General features: G+C 43.4%; 1 protein-coding gene across 3 annotated transcripts; it reads right to left on the bottom strand.

Moving 5' to 3' along the window:
• Positions 1 to 2,509: 2,509 nt before the first annotated feature.
• On the bottom strand, positions 2,510 to 9,605 carry LOC110586837 (transmembrane protein 14C). 3 transcript variants are annotated; one of them, XM_021697139.2, is made up of 6 exons: positions 9,541 to 9,605; positions 8,493 to 8,576; positions 8,100 to 8,176; positions 7,153 to 7,254; positions 3,907 to 3,994; positions 2,510 to 3,024 (listed from the first exon to the last, which is right to left on the bottom strand). In XM_021697139.2, the coding sequence occupies exons 2-6, from the start codon at positions 8,513 to 8,515 to the stop codon at positions 2,970 to 2,972; spliced, it is 345 nt and encodes a 114-aa protein (XP_021552814.1). In that variant the 5' UTR covers positions 8,516 to 8,576; positions 9,541 to 9,605; the 3' UTR covers positions 2,510 to 2,969. The 3 variants fall into 3 exon arrangements, with proteins under 3 accessions (XP_021552814.1, XP_021552813.1, XP_021552815.1); XM_021697138.2 differs by having other exon boundaries at positions 8,493 to 8,562; positions 9,541 to 9,583; XM_021697140.1 differs by lacking the exon at positions 9,541 to 9,605 and adding an exon at positions 8,685 to 8,750.
• Positions 9,606 to 13,638: the final 4,033 nt, after the last annotated feature.

Genomic DNA, 13,638 nt, shown 5'->3' with positions numbered 1-13,638 from the left:
CAGGCAAAACTTGAATAGACATTTTTCCAAAGACATACAGATGGCCAACAAACACATGAAAAGATGCTCAACGTCAATAATCATCAGGGCAATGCAAAACGAAATCACAATGAAATGTGATGGCTAGTATCAAAAAGAAAAAAATAACAAGTGTTGGCAAGGATGTAGAAAAAGAGAACTCTTTAACACTGATGGTCAGAATGTAAATTGGTGCAGCCACTATGAAAAACAGTATGGAGGTCCCTCAAAAAACTAAAAATAGAACTACCATATAATCCTGCAATTCCACTTCTGGGTACTTACACAAAAAACCCCAATCTAAAGAGATATGTGTACCCTTATGTTCACTGAACCATTATTTATAATAGCTAAAATATGGAAGCAACCTAAGTGTCAAGATGATCACAGAAAGGCTAGCTTAGAATCCAAGATGTATCTGATCAATTAATATACAACAAGTATTGCTTTTTTGTTTAATTTTTTTCTGTGCCTCTGCTCTTATAGTTCATATGACTGAAACACCTGGGGAACAAGAAGTCAGAACTAATGGGGCGCCTGGGTGGCTCAGTTGGTTAAGCGACTGCCTTCGGCTCAGGTCATGATCCCGGGGTCCTGGGATCGGGTCCCATATCGGGCTCCCGGCTCAGCGGGGAGCCTGCTTCTCCCTCTGACCCTCTCCTCTCTCATGCTGTTTCTCTCTCGCTCGCTCTCTAATAAATAAATAAATAAAATCTTAAAAAAAAAAAAAGAAGTCAGAACTAATGTTCACTTTTTTTAATATATATTTTTTAATATTTTATTTATTTGACAGAGAGAGACACAGCGAGAGAGGGAACACAAGCAGGGGGAGTAGGAAAGGGAGAAGCAGGCTTCTCGCAGAACAGGGAGCCCGATGTGGGACTCGATCCCAGGACCCTGGGATCATGACCTGAGCCAAAGGCAGACGCTTAATGACTGAGCCACCCAGGTGCCCCTAATGTTCACTTCTACCTGGCCCTCACACAGCAGGGTTTCGGGAAAAAAGCAAAAAGGTTAGCTCTGTGAACAAAGATTAAATACAGACTGCTCTTCACTGCTCAAGAGAACACCCAGGCCACCTGTGGCGTTCTGACCTTTGTAACACTAACTATAACCAGTTGTTTTTTTCCCAAACACATTTCCATAAAAATCAGTTTTTAAAATATCAGAAAGATAATGCAGTGCTCTGCCTACTTGATTTTCTTTGTCCATTTTCCTTTGGACTGTACAGGACTAACGTTTGAGAAGTTCACAATAATCTGATTCACCAGAGCATGAAGTCATACCACAGACCAATGAGCTATTTGTAAATGGATTTGTCCTCATAATTTAAACCATGAATTTGATGCAACTACATGATAAAAGGCAATTACTGACTATGCCAGGAACTACAGAATATTTTTAATTTAATCAGGTATTTGTAAGTATGTGACATCAAGTACCAACCCTTTCCTATTTAGGAGTAGTCATTATTAATAATGTGTACAAGAAAAAGACCTGAAGTCTCAGTAGGCCAAAAGTTTAATGAGTCATTGCTGTAATAAGACTATCCAAAAATCTGATTTTAATCCCAGCTGTATTAACAGAAATGCATGGTCTAGAATACACTACCCTGGTCACACCCAACTTGTGCAGAGCTCTGGGCATTACCGCTTTTTTTGTTTTTTTTTTGTTTTATTAAAGATTTTATTTATTTATTTGACAGAGAGAGACAGCGAGAGCAGAACACAAGCAGGGGGAGTGGGAGAGGGAGAGCAGGCTTCCCGCCAAGCAGGGAGCCTGATATGGGACTGGATCCCAGGACCCTGGGATCATGACCTGAGCCGAAGGCAGACAGACGCTTAACGACTGAGCCACTCAGGCGCCCCTGGGCATTACCGTTTAAGAATGGGCCCTGGCAGACATGTCAAAACCACATCACATAAAACAAGGATGAGAAAACCAGAACTCCTTTCAAAGAGTTTAAGAAAACATATAAATTCGATTAATAAGTGCTTGAATTATATTATAAATCCAACCAATACCAGTTAGGGAGGAGATAAGTAGCAAATATCCTTTTTCTTTTGAAACAGGAGAAAACTAAAGGACTACCAGAATGAGTTAATGCTCAGGGCTGAAAACAAAAGAAAGTGAGGTGGAAATGTGTCAGTGTCCAGTTAAAGTGTATAGAGACCAAATCTGGTAATTCAAGTTTCAGACAGGTCTTTTAGTTTCACATTTATAGATTAGCTAGTTAACCACATTTTCATTTTTTCTTTCTTTTTTTTTTGTTACACAGTCCTAATTTTAGAAATCCTCACTAAGGGATCATTTCTAAAACGAGCTTTAGTGCAATATATAATCAAATCATAAATAACTTTCTTTGGTCCTTATTCAAAATAGGTAATTACTAAATAAAATATTAACAGAACACTTTCACATTCCTACAGCTTCCTGCTATTCACATCTCATTCTACATTCTAGACAGCTCTGGCAACGAAGACACCATAGAAAATATTACTTACAGTAAACTTTATTTTCATATTTCATTTGACATAATTTCAAAGTAGGTCTGTGCTCTAGGATAAGCCAAAGAAAAGAAATCCTAAAGTTCCTAAGAGACTTTTTTCACACTGTTCTGAGTAGGGCATGGGGTTTCAAGGCCCTCAATGTTGATACCTAACATTTTACCCCTTGAGACTTTACCCATAGATACAGAAAGAAGAGAGAACATCACGTACAAGAATCAAACTGTATGAGAATATGTAAGAAGCTCATGGGTTACATACCACCCACCTCTTTAAGGCTGTAATGATAATGACTGATTTCTTCTGGAAAGTTCAATGTTATTTTTGTTCTGTTTTGTTAAGTAAAATGTCAGAATATGTGAAAATGCTGCACTTGTTTCTCTTAATACACTAAAAATAGTGGAAGTTTTTAAATTCTTCATGAGTCCAAGCGGGACATGACTACTATTGATGGGGTCTATTCAACACACTAATTCCAAGTTTGGCGACCATCAGCAAACTGTTCAAAAGAAACACATAAACAAAAAACATCAGGTAAAGGACAGAATAGGCACTCGACTATTTTTTCAAAGAAACTAAAACTGCAGGTCCTTCACAACTACATGGTGAGGAGATGCCAAAGCAGAGCAGGCACAGGTGAACCCCCATCCCTGGAAGTACCAAAGGAATAACATGCCAAGGGGCAGTCTTGCACCCCAATTGCCTTAAAATAGTACATATGAATCGGGAGTTCCTAATCTAATAGCCAATAATTCAAAGAGATGAGCAAACTGAAGGCTGGGAAGAGCAAGGTCTCTCCAGGGTCACAGAGCTAGTTAATGGTACATTTCCAGCCTCCCAGTTCACTGCTCTTGACCTTGGTCTACACTGACTATAAAGCATTATGCTTGACAGCATCATAACTATGATCAAAGTCAGGTAAGGGACCTTCTTCCAGATGTTTACAAATTCTGTCCTCGGAATACGTTTTTAAAATAATCTGGTTCGAGTTTCATAACCAAAGTTCATTGGACAGCAGGATTTAATCAAAATTCCCTTTTAGGAAAATGTTCAATAATAAAGGGTGCCCACACAACTCAGAAATATGGAACTCATGCTGAAAGTCACAGAAAGAGCCGCAGTCATGGCTTTGCATGAAGCTCCTTCCATTGTAGGCAGGAGAGGGGACGGACCAGACCACAAATGTGAGAGCAAAATCATGAATGCACTTACTTCATTTTGCAGCCTTTCCTATTTGTGTGTAAATTACATCACTTCAGTTGATGTCCAGCACCAGGCATACCAGAACAAGTAAATTTTTGAATGTACAAAGTCTGGGGTGGGGGGGGGGCATGAAACTAAACTCCATATTGGTGAAGAACAGCAAGAGAAAAGAAAATACCTGGCACCAGCGATTAAGCCCGCAGGCATAAATTTTCCAGAGTGGTAGAATCTCATTCCCATAATGCCAGCTAACGTTCCAGATGTAGCTGATGAGAAAAAGAAAAAGAATCAAAGATCACTGCATCTTATATGCGGGAGAACCAAAGTCCCAGCCATCTTTCAAGGGCCAGACCCCATCTCCTATGATCATTTCCTTCCCCATGGCCACCCACGCTCTATGGGGCTAAGAACAAACACTGGAATGTAAGGCCCTCACAGTCTGGGCCAAACGGCCTTCCTGGCCTCACCTCCTACCACTCTTCAGCCATAGTTTTCTCCAAATTTGCCACAGGTCTTTTTTTCCTAGACCTTGCTGATGTATTTACGCCGTATGCTCTTCCCTTCAACATCTGTTACAATACCTATTATATGTCATGCACTGCACTAGGGGCTGGAGGACAAAACTATCATCAAAAAAGGTCTTTAAACAGGGGCGCCTGGGTGGCTCAGGTCATGATCCCGGAGTCCCAGGATCGAGCCCCCCCCATTAGGCTCCCTGCTCAGCGGGAGTCTGCTTCTCCCTCTGCCCCTCATCCCACTCGTGCTCTCTCTCTCAAATAAATAAAATCTTAAAAAAACAAAAACAAAAAAGGTCTTTAACAGCGGATGCAGCCTATTCAGGAAAATCAGAAAAGGATTTGCAGATTAAGTGTGAAGATCAAGCCAAGATCTAAAAAGTAGGAGTGAATGAGCTAAAGGGGTAAGAAAGCACATTCCAAGCGGAGGGAATAATACACGCAGGGCCTTGTGGTGAGAGGGAAATGAAGGCTAAAATATGGCTAGCGAGGAAGAGGGGCCAGACCACAGAGCCTTGACAGCAATACTAGGGACTGTGGTCTTCATCCTCAGAGCAATTAGAAGCCATTAAAAGATATCAAGCAGAGGGATCATGAGCAGAACTATAAAAACAAAATTCTAGCTGTTCTATGGAAAACAAACTACAGCAAAACTAGAGCATGTAGGGATACCAATTTAGAGACTTCCTCAGGAATGCAGGCAAAATACAGGGATAACTGGGATGAGGATGGTGGCCTCGGAGATAGAGGAGACAATCTAGGCTATGTGCTGGAGGTAGTGTCCATAGGACCTACTGGTGAAAATGATATAAAGATGGAGGGGAGGAGACCAAGACCCAGATGGATGGAGAACACCAGAAGACCAATGTTGTGAGGACAAGAGGTCAGGTTTGGGCAGATGCCTTGAGACAACTAATAAAAGATTTCAAGCACGCTACTGTATATAGAAGAGTGAAGCTTGGAGGAGAAATCCGTTTGTGAATCAGTGACCTGTTTCAATGGTAATTTAAGGCCTGGGCTCCAATGAGCCAAGCAAGAGGATTAAAAAGAATATAAAAAGAGCCAGGTCTTGGGGCACCTGGGTGACTCAGTCAATTAAGCAGCCAACTCTTGATTTCAGCTCAGGTCATGATCTCAGGGTCCTGAGATTGAGCCCTACATCAAGCTCCATGCTCAGTGGGAAGTCTGCTTGGGATTCTCTCCCTCTCCTTTTGCCCCTCCACCTGCTCACCTGAGCTCTCTAATAAATAAGTCTTAAAAAAAAAAGCCAAGGAAGATGGGTCAACAAAAGAGAACAAGAAAATAAAAAAGAAAACAGGAGAGTGGAAAATGGATTGGTCCACTATGCTGAGAAAGCTAATAGGCCACTAGAATGAGGAATAAAAAATGTACACTGCAAGGGCGCCTGGGTGATTCAGTCAGTTAAGCATCCAACTCGATTTCGACTCAGGTCACTATCTCAGGGTCCTGGAATTGAGCCCCACATCAGGCTCCTCCGTGCTCAGCGGGGGTGTGCTTGAGATTCTCTCTCCCTCTGCCCCTCCCCCTGTGCGTGCACATGCGCCCTCTCTCTCAAATAAAACAGATCTTAAAAAAAACACACACACACTGGATTCTGAAAAATCCAGGTCACTAGCACAATCAGGGAAAGCTATTTCCATGGACAAAGGAGACAAAAACAGAGACTGAAGCAGGTGGAGAATGCGGAAGGGGAGGAAATAAAAACAAGCAGTATAACAGATTGTTCTAGAGAAGTTTCTGAAGGGGAAGAAGGGCAGCAGCTGGAGAAGGAAGTGGGGTCAGAAGAGGTCCTTTTTTCTTTACTGGGTGAGAGAAGACACATGAACATGAGCAGGAGGGATCTATCTGCACGGTGGAATCCAAGTTAAGAGATGGCATCTTTGGCAGAATAACACTCCAGAAGGTGGGGGACATACAGACCCAAAGCCTGGATGGAGGGACCAGTGTGGAGAGGAGAGAAACAGCACAGCAGAAGGCATGGACGCTGACAGCATGGTGGAGCCCCCATGTGATGACTGTTGCTGTTCTTTAAGTAGGCACTGAGGTCATTTGCTGAGAGTGGAGGAGTGGAATCAGAAATGGGAAAAAAGAACTCTGAAAGTCTTTCAGGAACTTGAGTGAGGGAGCCATGAGGCAGAGCTGAGAGCTGGGTCCCTCCTCCTTCCGCAGCACACCCCACATCAGCCATTGCTGCCCTCTCCTGCCCAGCCCGTGGCAACTCGTGCAAACCACTGTTATAAAGGCCAGAACTATAGGTTTTCCGACTCTGTGGGTTTGTGGAGACAGTGAGATGCCCATGCTCCTAGCGCAGGTTCTGATACATGGGTGGAGCTCAATAAATATGCACCCAAAGCCACCCTGATAAGTAGTAATCTTCCCTTCCTGGCGCTCCTCACTGTCTGTGCAGCTCCCAGGACACTTCAGCAGCCCCGCAGACTCATGTTTCATGTCAGTCAAGGTAAAGGCTCCCTGAAGGCAAGGCCTATGCCATACATTTAGCTTAGTGCTAAAGGGCTAATAAATGATTTTCAAATGTGAAAAATGCAAACCTAAGCCTGACATGTGATCCTATGCTCAAGCATACGGTCTTCAGTGGGCAATCATAATGATTAAGAGACATATACTTGCCTTGCACAGGTTTATTATTAATTTCATTGGCTAAATCTAAATTCATGAGGCATGAAAACCTTTCCATATTCTGTACACAGAAAATAAACAGAAGCCAGCACAACTCCCCCCACCCCCAATTTTAAAACCTCTCTAGCACTTGGCAAAAGTAGTAAAACTGTCTTCATGTGAAGAACCTGCCACATTCCACCAATCCAGAGCCTCTTGGTAGAGCATTCGGGATACATAACTGTAGGAGGGAGACAGTGACGTTGACATACCTAGAAATACCCAGATGTTCCTCGGATCCTGAGACAGCTGATAAGCACCCAGGCCTGCTAAACTACCAAAAAGCAGCCCAGCAGCCAGTGAGGGGACACTACCTGTAGGGAAGCAAACAGTTCTGCATTATAATGTCAGACACTCATTTTCTTAACAGAATTCACAAGATTTCCTTTTCTCACAGAGGAAAACCGCAAAGAAAATTTCTCTCAACACAGCTCATAACCAAGGAGCTCTCAAGCAGGAAAATGTTTTGGGGAGGTTGCTATTTTACAGAGAAGGCACGGTAATACCACACTAATCCTCTCTTTTTTAATAGACAGATACTTCCATCTGGGGCGAAAAGAAGGGCTCCTAACCAGGCCTGACTAACCTGTCAAGGGCTGGAACTGTATATAGGCAGGAATTCAGGCAAACCACCAAAGGAGAGGGAAATAAGGGCAGTGAGTTAAAAAAAAAAAAAAAAAAAAATGGAGAATAAGAATTCTGGTGTGTGTGTGTGTGTTGGGGTGGGGATGCAGGCTAGAAAGGAGGTAGAAACAGCACATTTACTGACAGATCTATGTCTAAAGAGGAGACTTCAAAAAATGAGCATGGAAAGAAAAGAGGTTTCTTCCTACTTAGAGAGCATAGAGATGACACTCTGGGGTCAAGGCTAATGTGTGGTAGTCAGTGATAATAACAATCTACTACCACCCCTGCCCCGCAGCTTTAGATAAAGAAGCCAAGAACAAGTGAGTAGACAAGAAGCCTGACTTTTAGGTCAACCAGGTAACGGAAAAGCAAGTGCAGGAGCAGCCACCGGACTGAAAAAAGCCTGCACTCAAGCTAGAGGGCTTAAAGCAAACTTGACTCAAATTAGATTGTACTCTGGGGAACCTGGGGACTCACTCTTTTCCAGCAACAATGTGAAAATCTTAGGAGGTTAAGTCGCTACAAACCATACCTGCTTTTGCATAGCCAATGATCCCACCAGAAGCAACCAGCGCTGCATAGCCAAAGCCAATCCAATGTAAAGGTACTCTGAAAATGAAACCGCAAGAAATCAGTGCCAACCACGGCTAAAAATATTTAAAGAAACAATCACAGGATGGGACTAAAACATCATAATTCCAGAACAGTCTTATCACGGTACAAATGAACATAACTCCCAGAGGTTAGATGACTTGCCCTAGTCGGTGATGGAGTTGGGACTCAAACCCAGGTCCCTGGCCTACATGTCCATCCTTCCATACCCTGTGCTGCCCAGCAGTCTACTCTTAGGGCCCTTTCCAAATAAGGAAAGAAGCTCTGGTTTTGAGAAGTTGCTGGCAATTCCTCTCCCATTCACTGTACTTACAGTGGGCCAGAGTCCCTCTGCATTGTTCTCTTTCACTCTGACCAGACAGAAGAGTACACCAGGCCTGCACCTGCGGAGGAGGGGCTGGATCAGAGACAATTAATTGCATGGCTCTCAGCAGTCAGAAGGAAGTGGACCCAAGTTCTAACTCCACCTCTTAGTAGCTAAGAAGTTAACAGGCAAGCTACCAACCTCTATTAGCCTAAGCTTCCTTCACTGTACCACGAGGGTAAGAACGGTACAAATTTCCTAGGGCTCCTGTGAGAATTAAAAGGGGTAATAAGTAAAAGTGCTTAGCACGTAGTAAATGCTAAACAGATACCAACCGTTTTGGTAATAACCTCCATTCTAGTAACACAGGCCTACAGGAAACTGAATGCAATTCACTGACGAGCTCTGTACAGGTAATGAGTTTACCTTTTCATCAGCTAACCAACTTATTACTAAATCGGAAACTAAGTATCCCCTGGGCCCTTAATTCAACTATTTTAATTGCCCCTTTCTACCCTTGCCCAAGAGTTCAATTACTGCAATACTCAACATCTGCAAAACTTTTAGATGGCAATTACTTTTGCATCCAAATAGCTCGTTAGACTGAGGTCTGTGAGGGGGTAAAATACGGGAAAGCCCAAGTCATAATTAACGTGGGACACTTCGCTCTTGGCGAAGTAGGGTATAACTCCTACTTTCTTATAGATGGATCCAATTTAGTATCCAATTAGGTTTAAAGCTTGAAACAATTCATACCTGTTTGGGGCGGGGGGGCGGTGCTTGGAATTGTGCCTGTTATTAATTCCAAGTAGCACCGAGTTACTGGGACTTTCAAGGAGCTGGAGCAATAAAATCCACAGGAAACTAATCACCACTACGCTACATCAGTAAGCATATGTCTCAAAAGCACAGGGATTCTGCAAGATTCACAATCTATTTTAAGGAAAGCACAAAATGCGCGACTAGAAAGGCAACTATGACGCAGCCTAACGCGCAGCAAAGCCTCTTATGTAACCCCCAAAAGTCAAAAAGGTATAGAAAAATAATTCCCAAGTACCGAACCGCTTTGCCGTAGGTCTGCCCCGCTCGACAAGGGCACGCAAGCCGTGAGGCGGGACGTCCGGGTCCCGCCGGAAACGTCGCCGCGCGCTCTGCGTCCCGAGGGCAAGGCGGAACGTGGTGCGGGGCGAGGCCGGGAGCCGGGCTTGAGGGGTGGAGTCGCGCCGCGCGCAGGCGTCTCGGAAACGGAAGACGCATGGGGCGGGGCTTGAGGAGAGGAGTCACGGCGCGCACAGGCGTCCCAGGGAAGGGAGACGCATGGGGCGGGGCTTGAGGGGAGGAGTAAGGGCGCGCGCATGCGTCCCGGGGAAGGGAGACGCATGGGGCGGGGCTTGAGGGTAAGAATCGAGGCGCGCGCATTGGGTCGCGGAGACGGGGCGGGGAGGGGCGGGGAGGGGCGGGGAGTCGCGCTACGCCCCCCTGGATCACTATGTAGCCGCTCCGAAAGGAAATGATAGAATTTCAGCATTATTCTATCATTTTTGGAACCTTATTATAACCTTATATATTTGGAACCTCAGACATAAGTAGTGGGTGCAGAGAAATCATATGCTAACATAGGCAGTGTGTGACTTTACACACTAAGAAAGTTGACCTTCGAAGCTCGGCTTTCCAAAAGCTTGCCTGAAACCCAGAATTTGAGTCGGGTCCTGCAAGAGGCATTGGGAGGTGGTCCCGGCCTGAGGTGGGGACCACGGATACGAGAGAAGGGCTTCTGAGGATGGACTCCGAAAGACCCTATTAATGGAGGGACTTGTGGTTTACCTGGTGTAAATCGGAGGATGCCAACCGGGAGGATTGTCACTCTAACCAGATCACGTTTTTTGCCTACAGTGGTAACAACTACTTTCTTCCTGCAGAGATGGTGACTGCAAGCCAGGGTGTTTACTTTAAGGTGTTTACTTGAGCAGTATCTTAAAGGAGGAGAGAGGGTAAGTTAAATATAATTTCCTGCTACCTCTGTATGCCCCAGTGTCCACAAAACATTATCTCCATTCCCTTTACAGATCTGCTTCTCTTCCTTGCGTTTCCTGCAGGACCACTCAATTGCTGTACACCAAAATTTGTGTGTTTATCCTTGAAGTCTTTCTCTTCTTAATCTCCTACAAGAATCAACACAGATAAATCTTATAAATACAGTCTTGAGTGAAAGAAGGAAATTGCAGCTCATACATAACTCCCAAACAAAAACTTTCCAGTTGCAGCAGCTCCTGGCTTTGAGATACCAAAACTGAAGCCTGTGTTTACCATAACTGATTCTAACCAGGGAAAGCAGATAAGGACTAAGAAGAACTTGAGTAATTCCAGTATGCCAGACCCTCACTGAATTACTGCAAGATGCTGAACAACTAACAGTGGGACTTAACTTAAATCCAGCTCCGAATGGATTTAGGGATGTGTTCCTCCCTATTCAGGTGTAAACTTAAACCTTAGTTATAACCACCGTGATCTAACCCCTGTCCTTTAGACTTAAAGAAATTGAACCACAGAGAATTAAGTAAATTACCTATGATCCTAGTCCTTGCTGGAGCAGTTATTTGAAGTAAGGTCTATCTTTCAAAATCTATACCCTTAACTTCACATTATGTTGCCTCTGTGTCATTCCTCAACCAAAACACACAGCATTTCTGTGTGTGCAGTTCCAGTTACCGTAAAATAAATTGATCTCTGCCCTGTTTCAGTTACAGAGTAAACCAAGTCAATGATTTGTGTTCAGTAATGTTTCTAGTTGGCATTAACATATTTTAGGAAATAGCTCAGCTCCAAACTAGGAGCCCACTGGATTAATTACTGGAACCCTGAACCACAAATGCATCAGTGGAGTGTGACCAAGATTGTGTAAGGGGCAAGATTTTAGTCTCTGGCTAATCAGTAGGTTATTTTGTTTGTTTGGGTTCTTGTTTGTTTCACAGAGGCCTAGAGTCAGTATTATGTTTGGTAGACACAAATGTATACACACTGATAACCAGAGGGGTAAAGACCATCTGCCACAACAGCTTGTGAAAATTTCAGCATTATTCTATCATTTTTGGAACCTTATTATAACCTTATATATTTGGAACCTCAGACATAAATAGTGGGTGCAAAGAAATCATATGCTAACATAGGCAGTGTGTGACTTTACACACTAAGAAACCCCCAAACAAAAATGTCAAACAAATTCCTGGTTGCAGTATTTCACCTAATGTCTACTGAGTATCCACAGTACCAATTTCTAGGTCTTTAGGATAGATTTTATAGCTTTGAAGAGCAACATCATCTATTCAATAAATCTTTCTCCAAGCTCCATTAATAAATTTCTCCAGCTCAATTAATAAATGAGATGAAAAAATACTGCCTGTGTTCTCAACCAACCCTATCTGCCACATCTTCTGGGACCTCATATGTTAGAGCCATAACAATAGCAGAAAAAACATGAAGTGTACTAATTATATGCCAAACACTGTATGAAGTGCTTTACATAGATGAACTCATTTAATCTTCATACTAACCCTAAGCACTAGAGACTATTATTATCTCTTGGTTTTACACAGAGAGGAATTAAGGGAGAAAGAGGTTAAGGATAAGGCCACACAGTTAATACACAACAGAGCTGCCCTTTAGTCTGTTCTCAATACAGTAACCAGAACACTTCTGTTAAAGTCAATGGTGTCATTCCTATGCTCAAAACTCTCCAGTGGCCCCCTTTCTCATGCAATGGCCTATAAAGTCCTACATTACATGTTTCATGAACCAGACTACACATCTCCCTCCCAGCTTTCAGCTCACTTTCATCTCCGCTTTGCTCATGCTGCTTCAGCCTCCTTGTTTCCACCTCTGAGCACTTGCACCTGTTGCTTCATCTGCCCAGAATTTCCCAGATAATCTCCCAGGTCACTACCTCATCTCCTTTCTGTCTTTATTCAAATGTCACTTTCTCAGTGAGGCCTTCCTGGATCATCTTGTTTAAAATTGCAACACATAGGGGCGCCTGGGTGGCTCAGTTGGTGAAGCGTATGACTTTGGCTCAGGTTGTGATCTCAGGGTGCTGGGATCGACCCCTGCATCGGGCTCCCTCCTCAGCGGGGAGTTTGCTTGTCCCTCTCCCTCTGCCTCCTGCTTGTGCTCTCTCTCAAATAAATAAATAAAATCTTCAAAAATAAAATAAAATAAAATTGCAATGCATATGCACTTCACAGCCTATTTTTCTCCATGGCACTTACCTCCATATTTAGTGCTATATAACTTACTAATTGTAAAATCATCTTCCCAACCTAGCATGTAATTTCCTAGAGAATGAGGTTGTTGTTTACGCAGCACTTAGAATAGTGTTTGGCACACAGTGGATGTTCAATAAGCATGTGTTGAATGAATGAGCAGATGTGGAATAAGAGAGGCTCGTCTGCAGAAAGAAGAATGAAGACAATATGCAGAGAGGAGACAAGAGGGAGAGATTGCCCTGACCGCACCCTGTCCCTATCTGAGCTCTGGTTCTCTTCCTACCCCAGCTTCTGTCAGATGTACTTATGTCTGTTATAAAACCATCCCCATGCCCTCTGTTGAAGTTTGGAATAACCAGAGTTGCTTTTTGTTTCTTGCAATTAAAAGTCTCTCTTAGCTGAGATAGCACCCCATTTCTTCTTCCAGAAATACCTTTTTATCCTTGTCTAAAAACTCAATCTCATTTTTTTATTAAAGTCATCAGTCAAGCTGCCCCTGACTATCCCAGGCCATTGCATGTGTTCTGTGAAAGGGAGGTGTATGCAAAAGGACCTCCTATGTAAAGGAGTCATAAGACCAAAGAGAAAGGCTGACAAGTCTAGCTTGACAAGAAATGGCTTATTAGGGGGACAGAGTGTTTCTTTGGCTGCCAAAATACAAGTAGACTTGCATGTGTCTCCTATTTCCTGGGCAGATCAAGGATGTTATACCCCGAGGGTATACTTAAGAATGGGGGGACCGGTGCTCAAGAAGGTTCACGTCACAGAACAGTCATCATGGCAGATTTGTCCGAGATAGAATTAGTCTGGTTCATGAAACATGTAATTATTTACCAAAACTTTTGTCTTGGGGCGCCTGGGTGGCTCAGTTGGTTAAGTGACTGCCTTCGGCTCAG

Source organism: Neomonachus schauinslandi, chromosome 8 (genome assembly GCF_002201575.2).
Source record: "Neomonachus schauinslandi chromosome 8, ASM220157v2, whole genome shotgun sequence".
Classification (NCBI taxonomy): domain Eukaryota; kingdom Metazoa; phylum Chordata; class Mammalia; order Carnivora; family Phocidae; genus Neomonachus; species Neomonachus schauinslandi.
This window is presented reverse-complemented; position numbering and strand designations above follow the sequence as displayed.

What these genes read in the sequence shown, in the direction of transcription:
- LOC110586837 (XM_021697139.2), bottom strand. Translation starts at nt 8,515, where the DNA reads ATGCAGAGGGACTCTGGCCCACT. An exon ending in CATTGGCTATGCAAAAGCAG is followed by an intron (nt 7,255 to 8,099) that starts GTATGGTTTGTA and finishes GCTTCCCTACAG; the next exon opens with GTAGTGTCCCCTCACTGGCT. An exon ending in GGCTTAATCGCTGGTGCCAG is followed by an intron (nt 3,025 to 3,906) that starts GTATTTTCTTTT and finishes TCTTTTGAACAG; the next exon opens with TTTGCTGATGGTCGCCAAAC.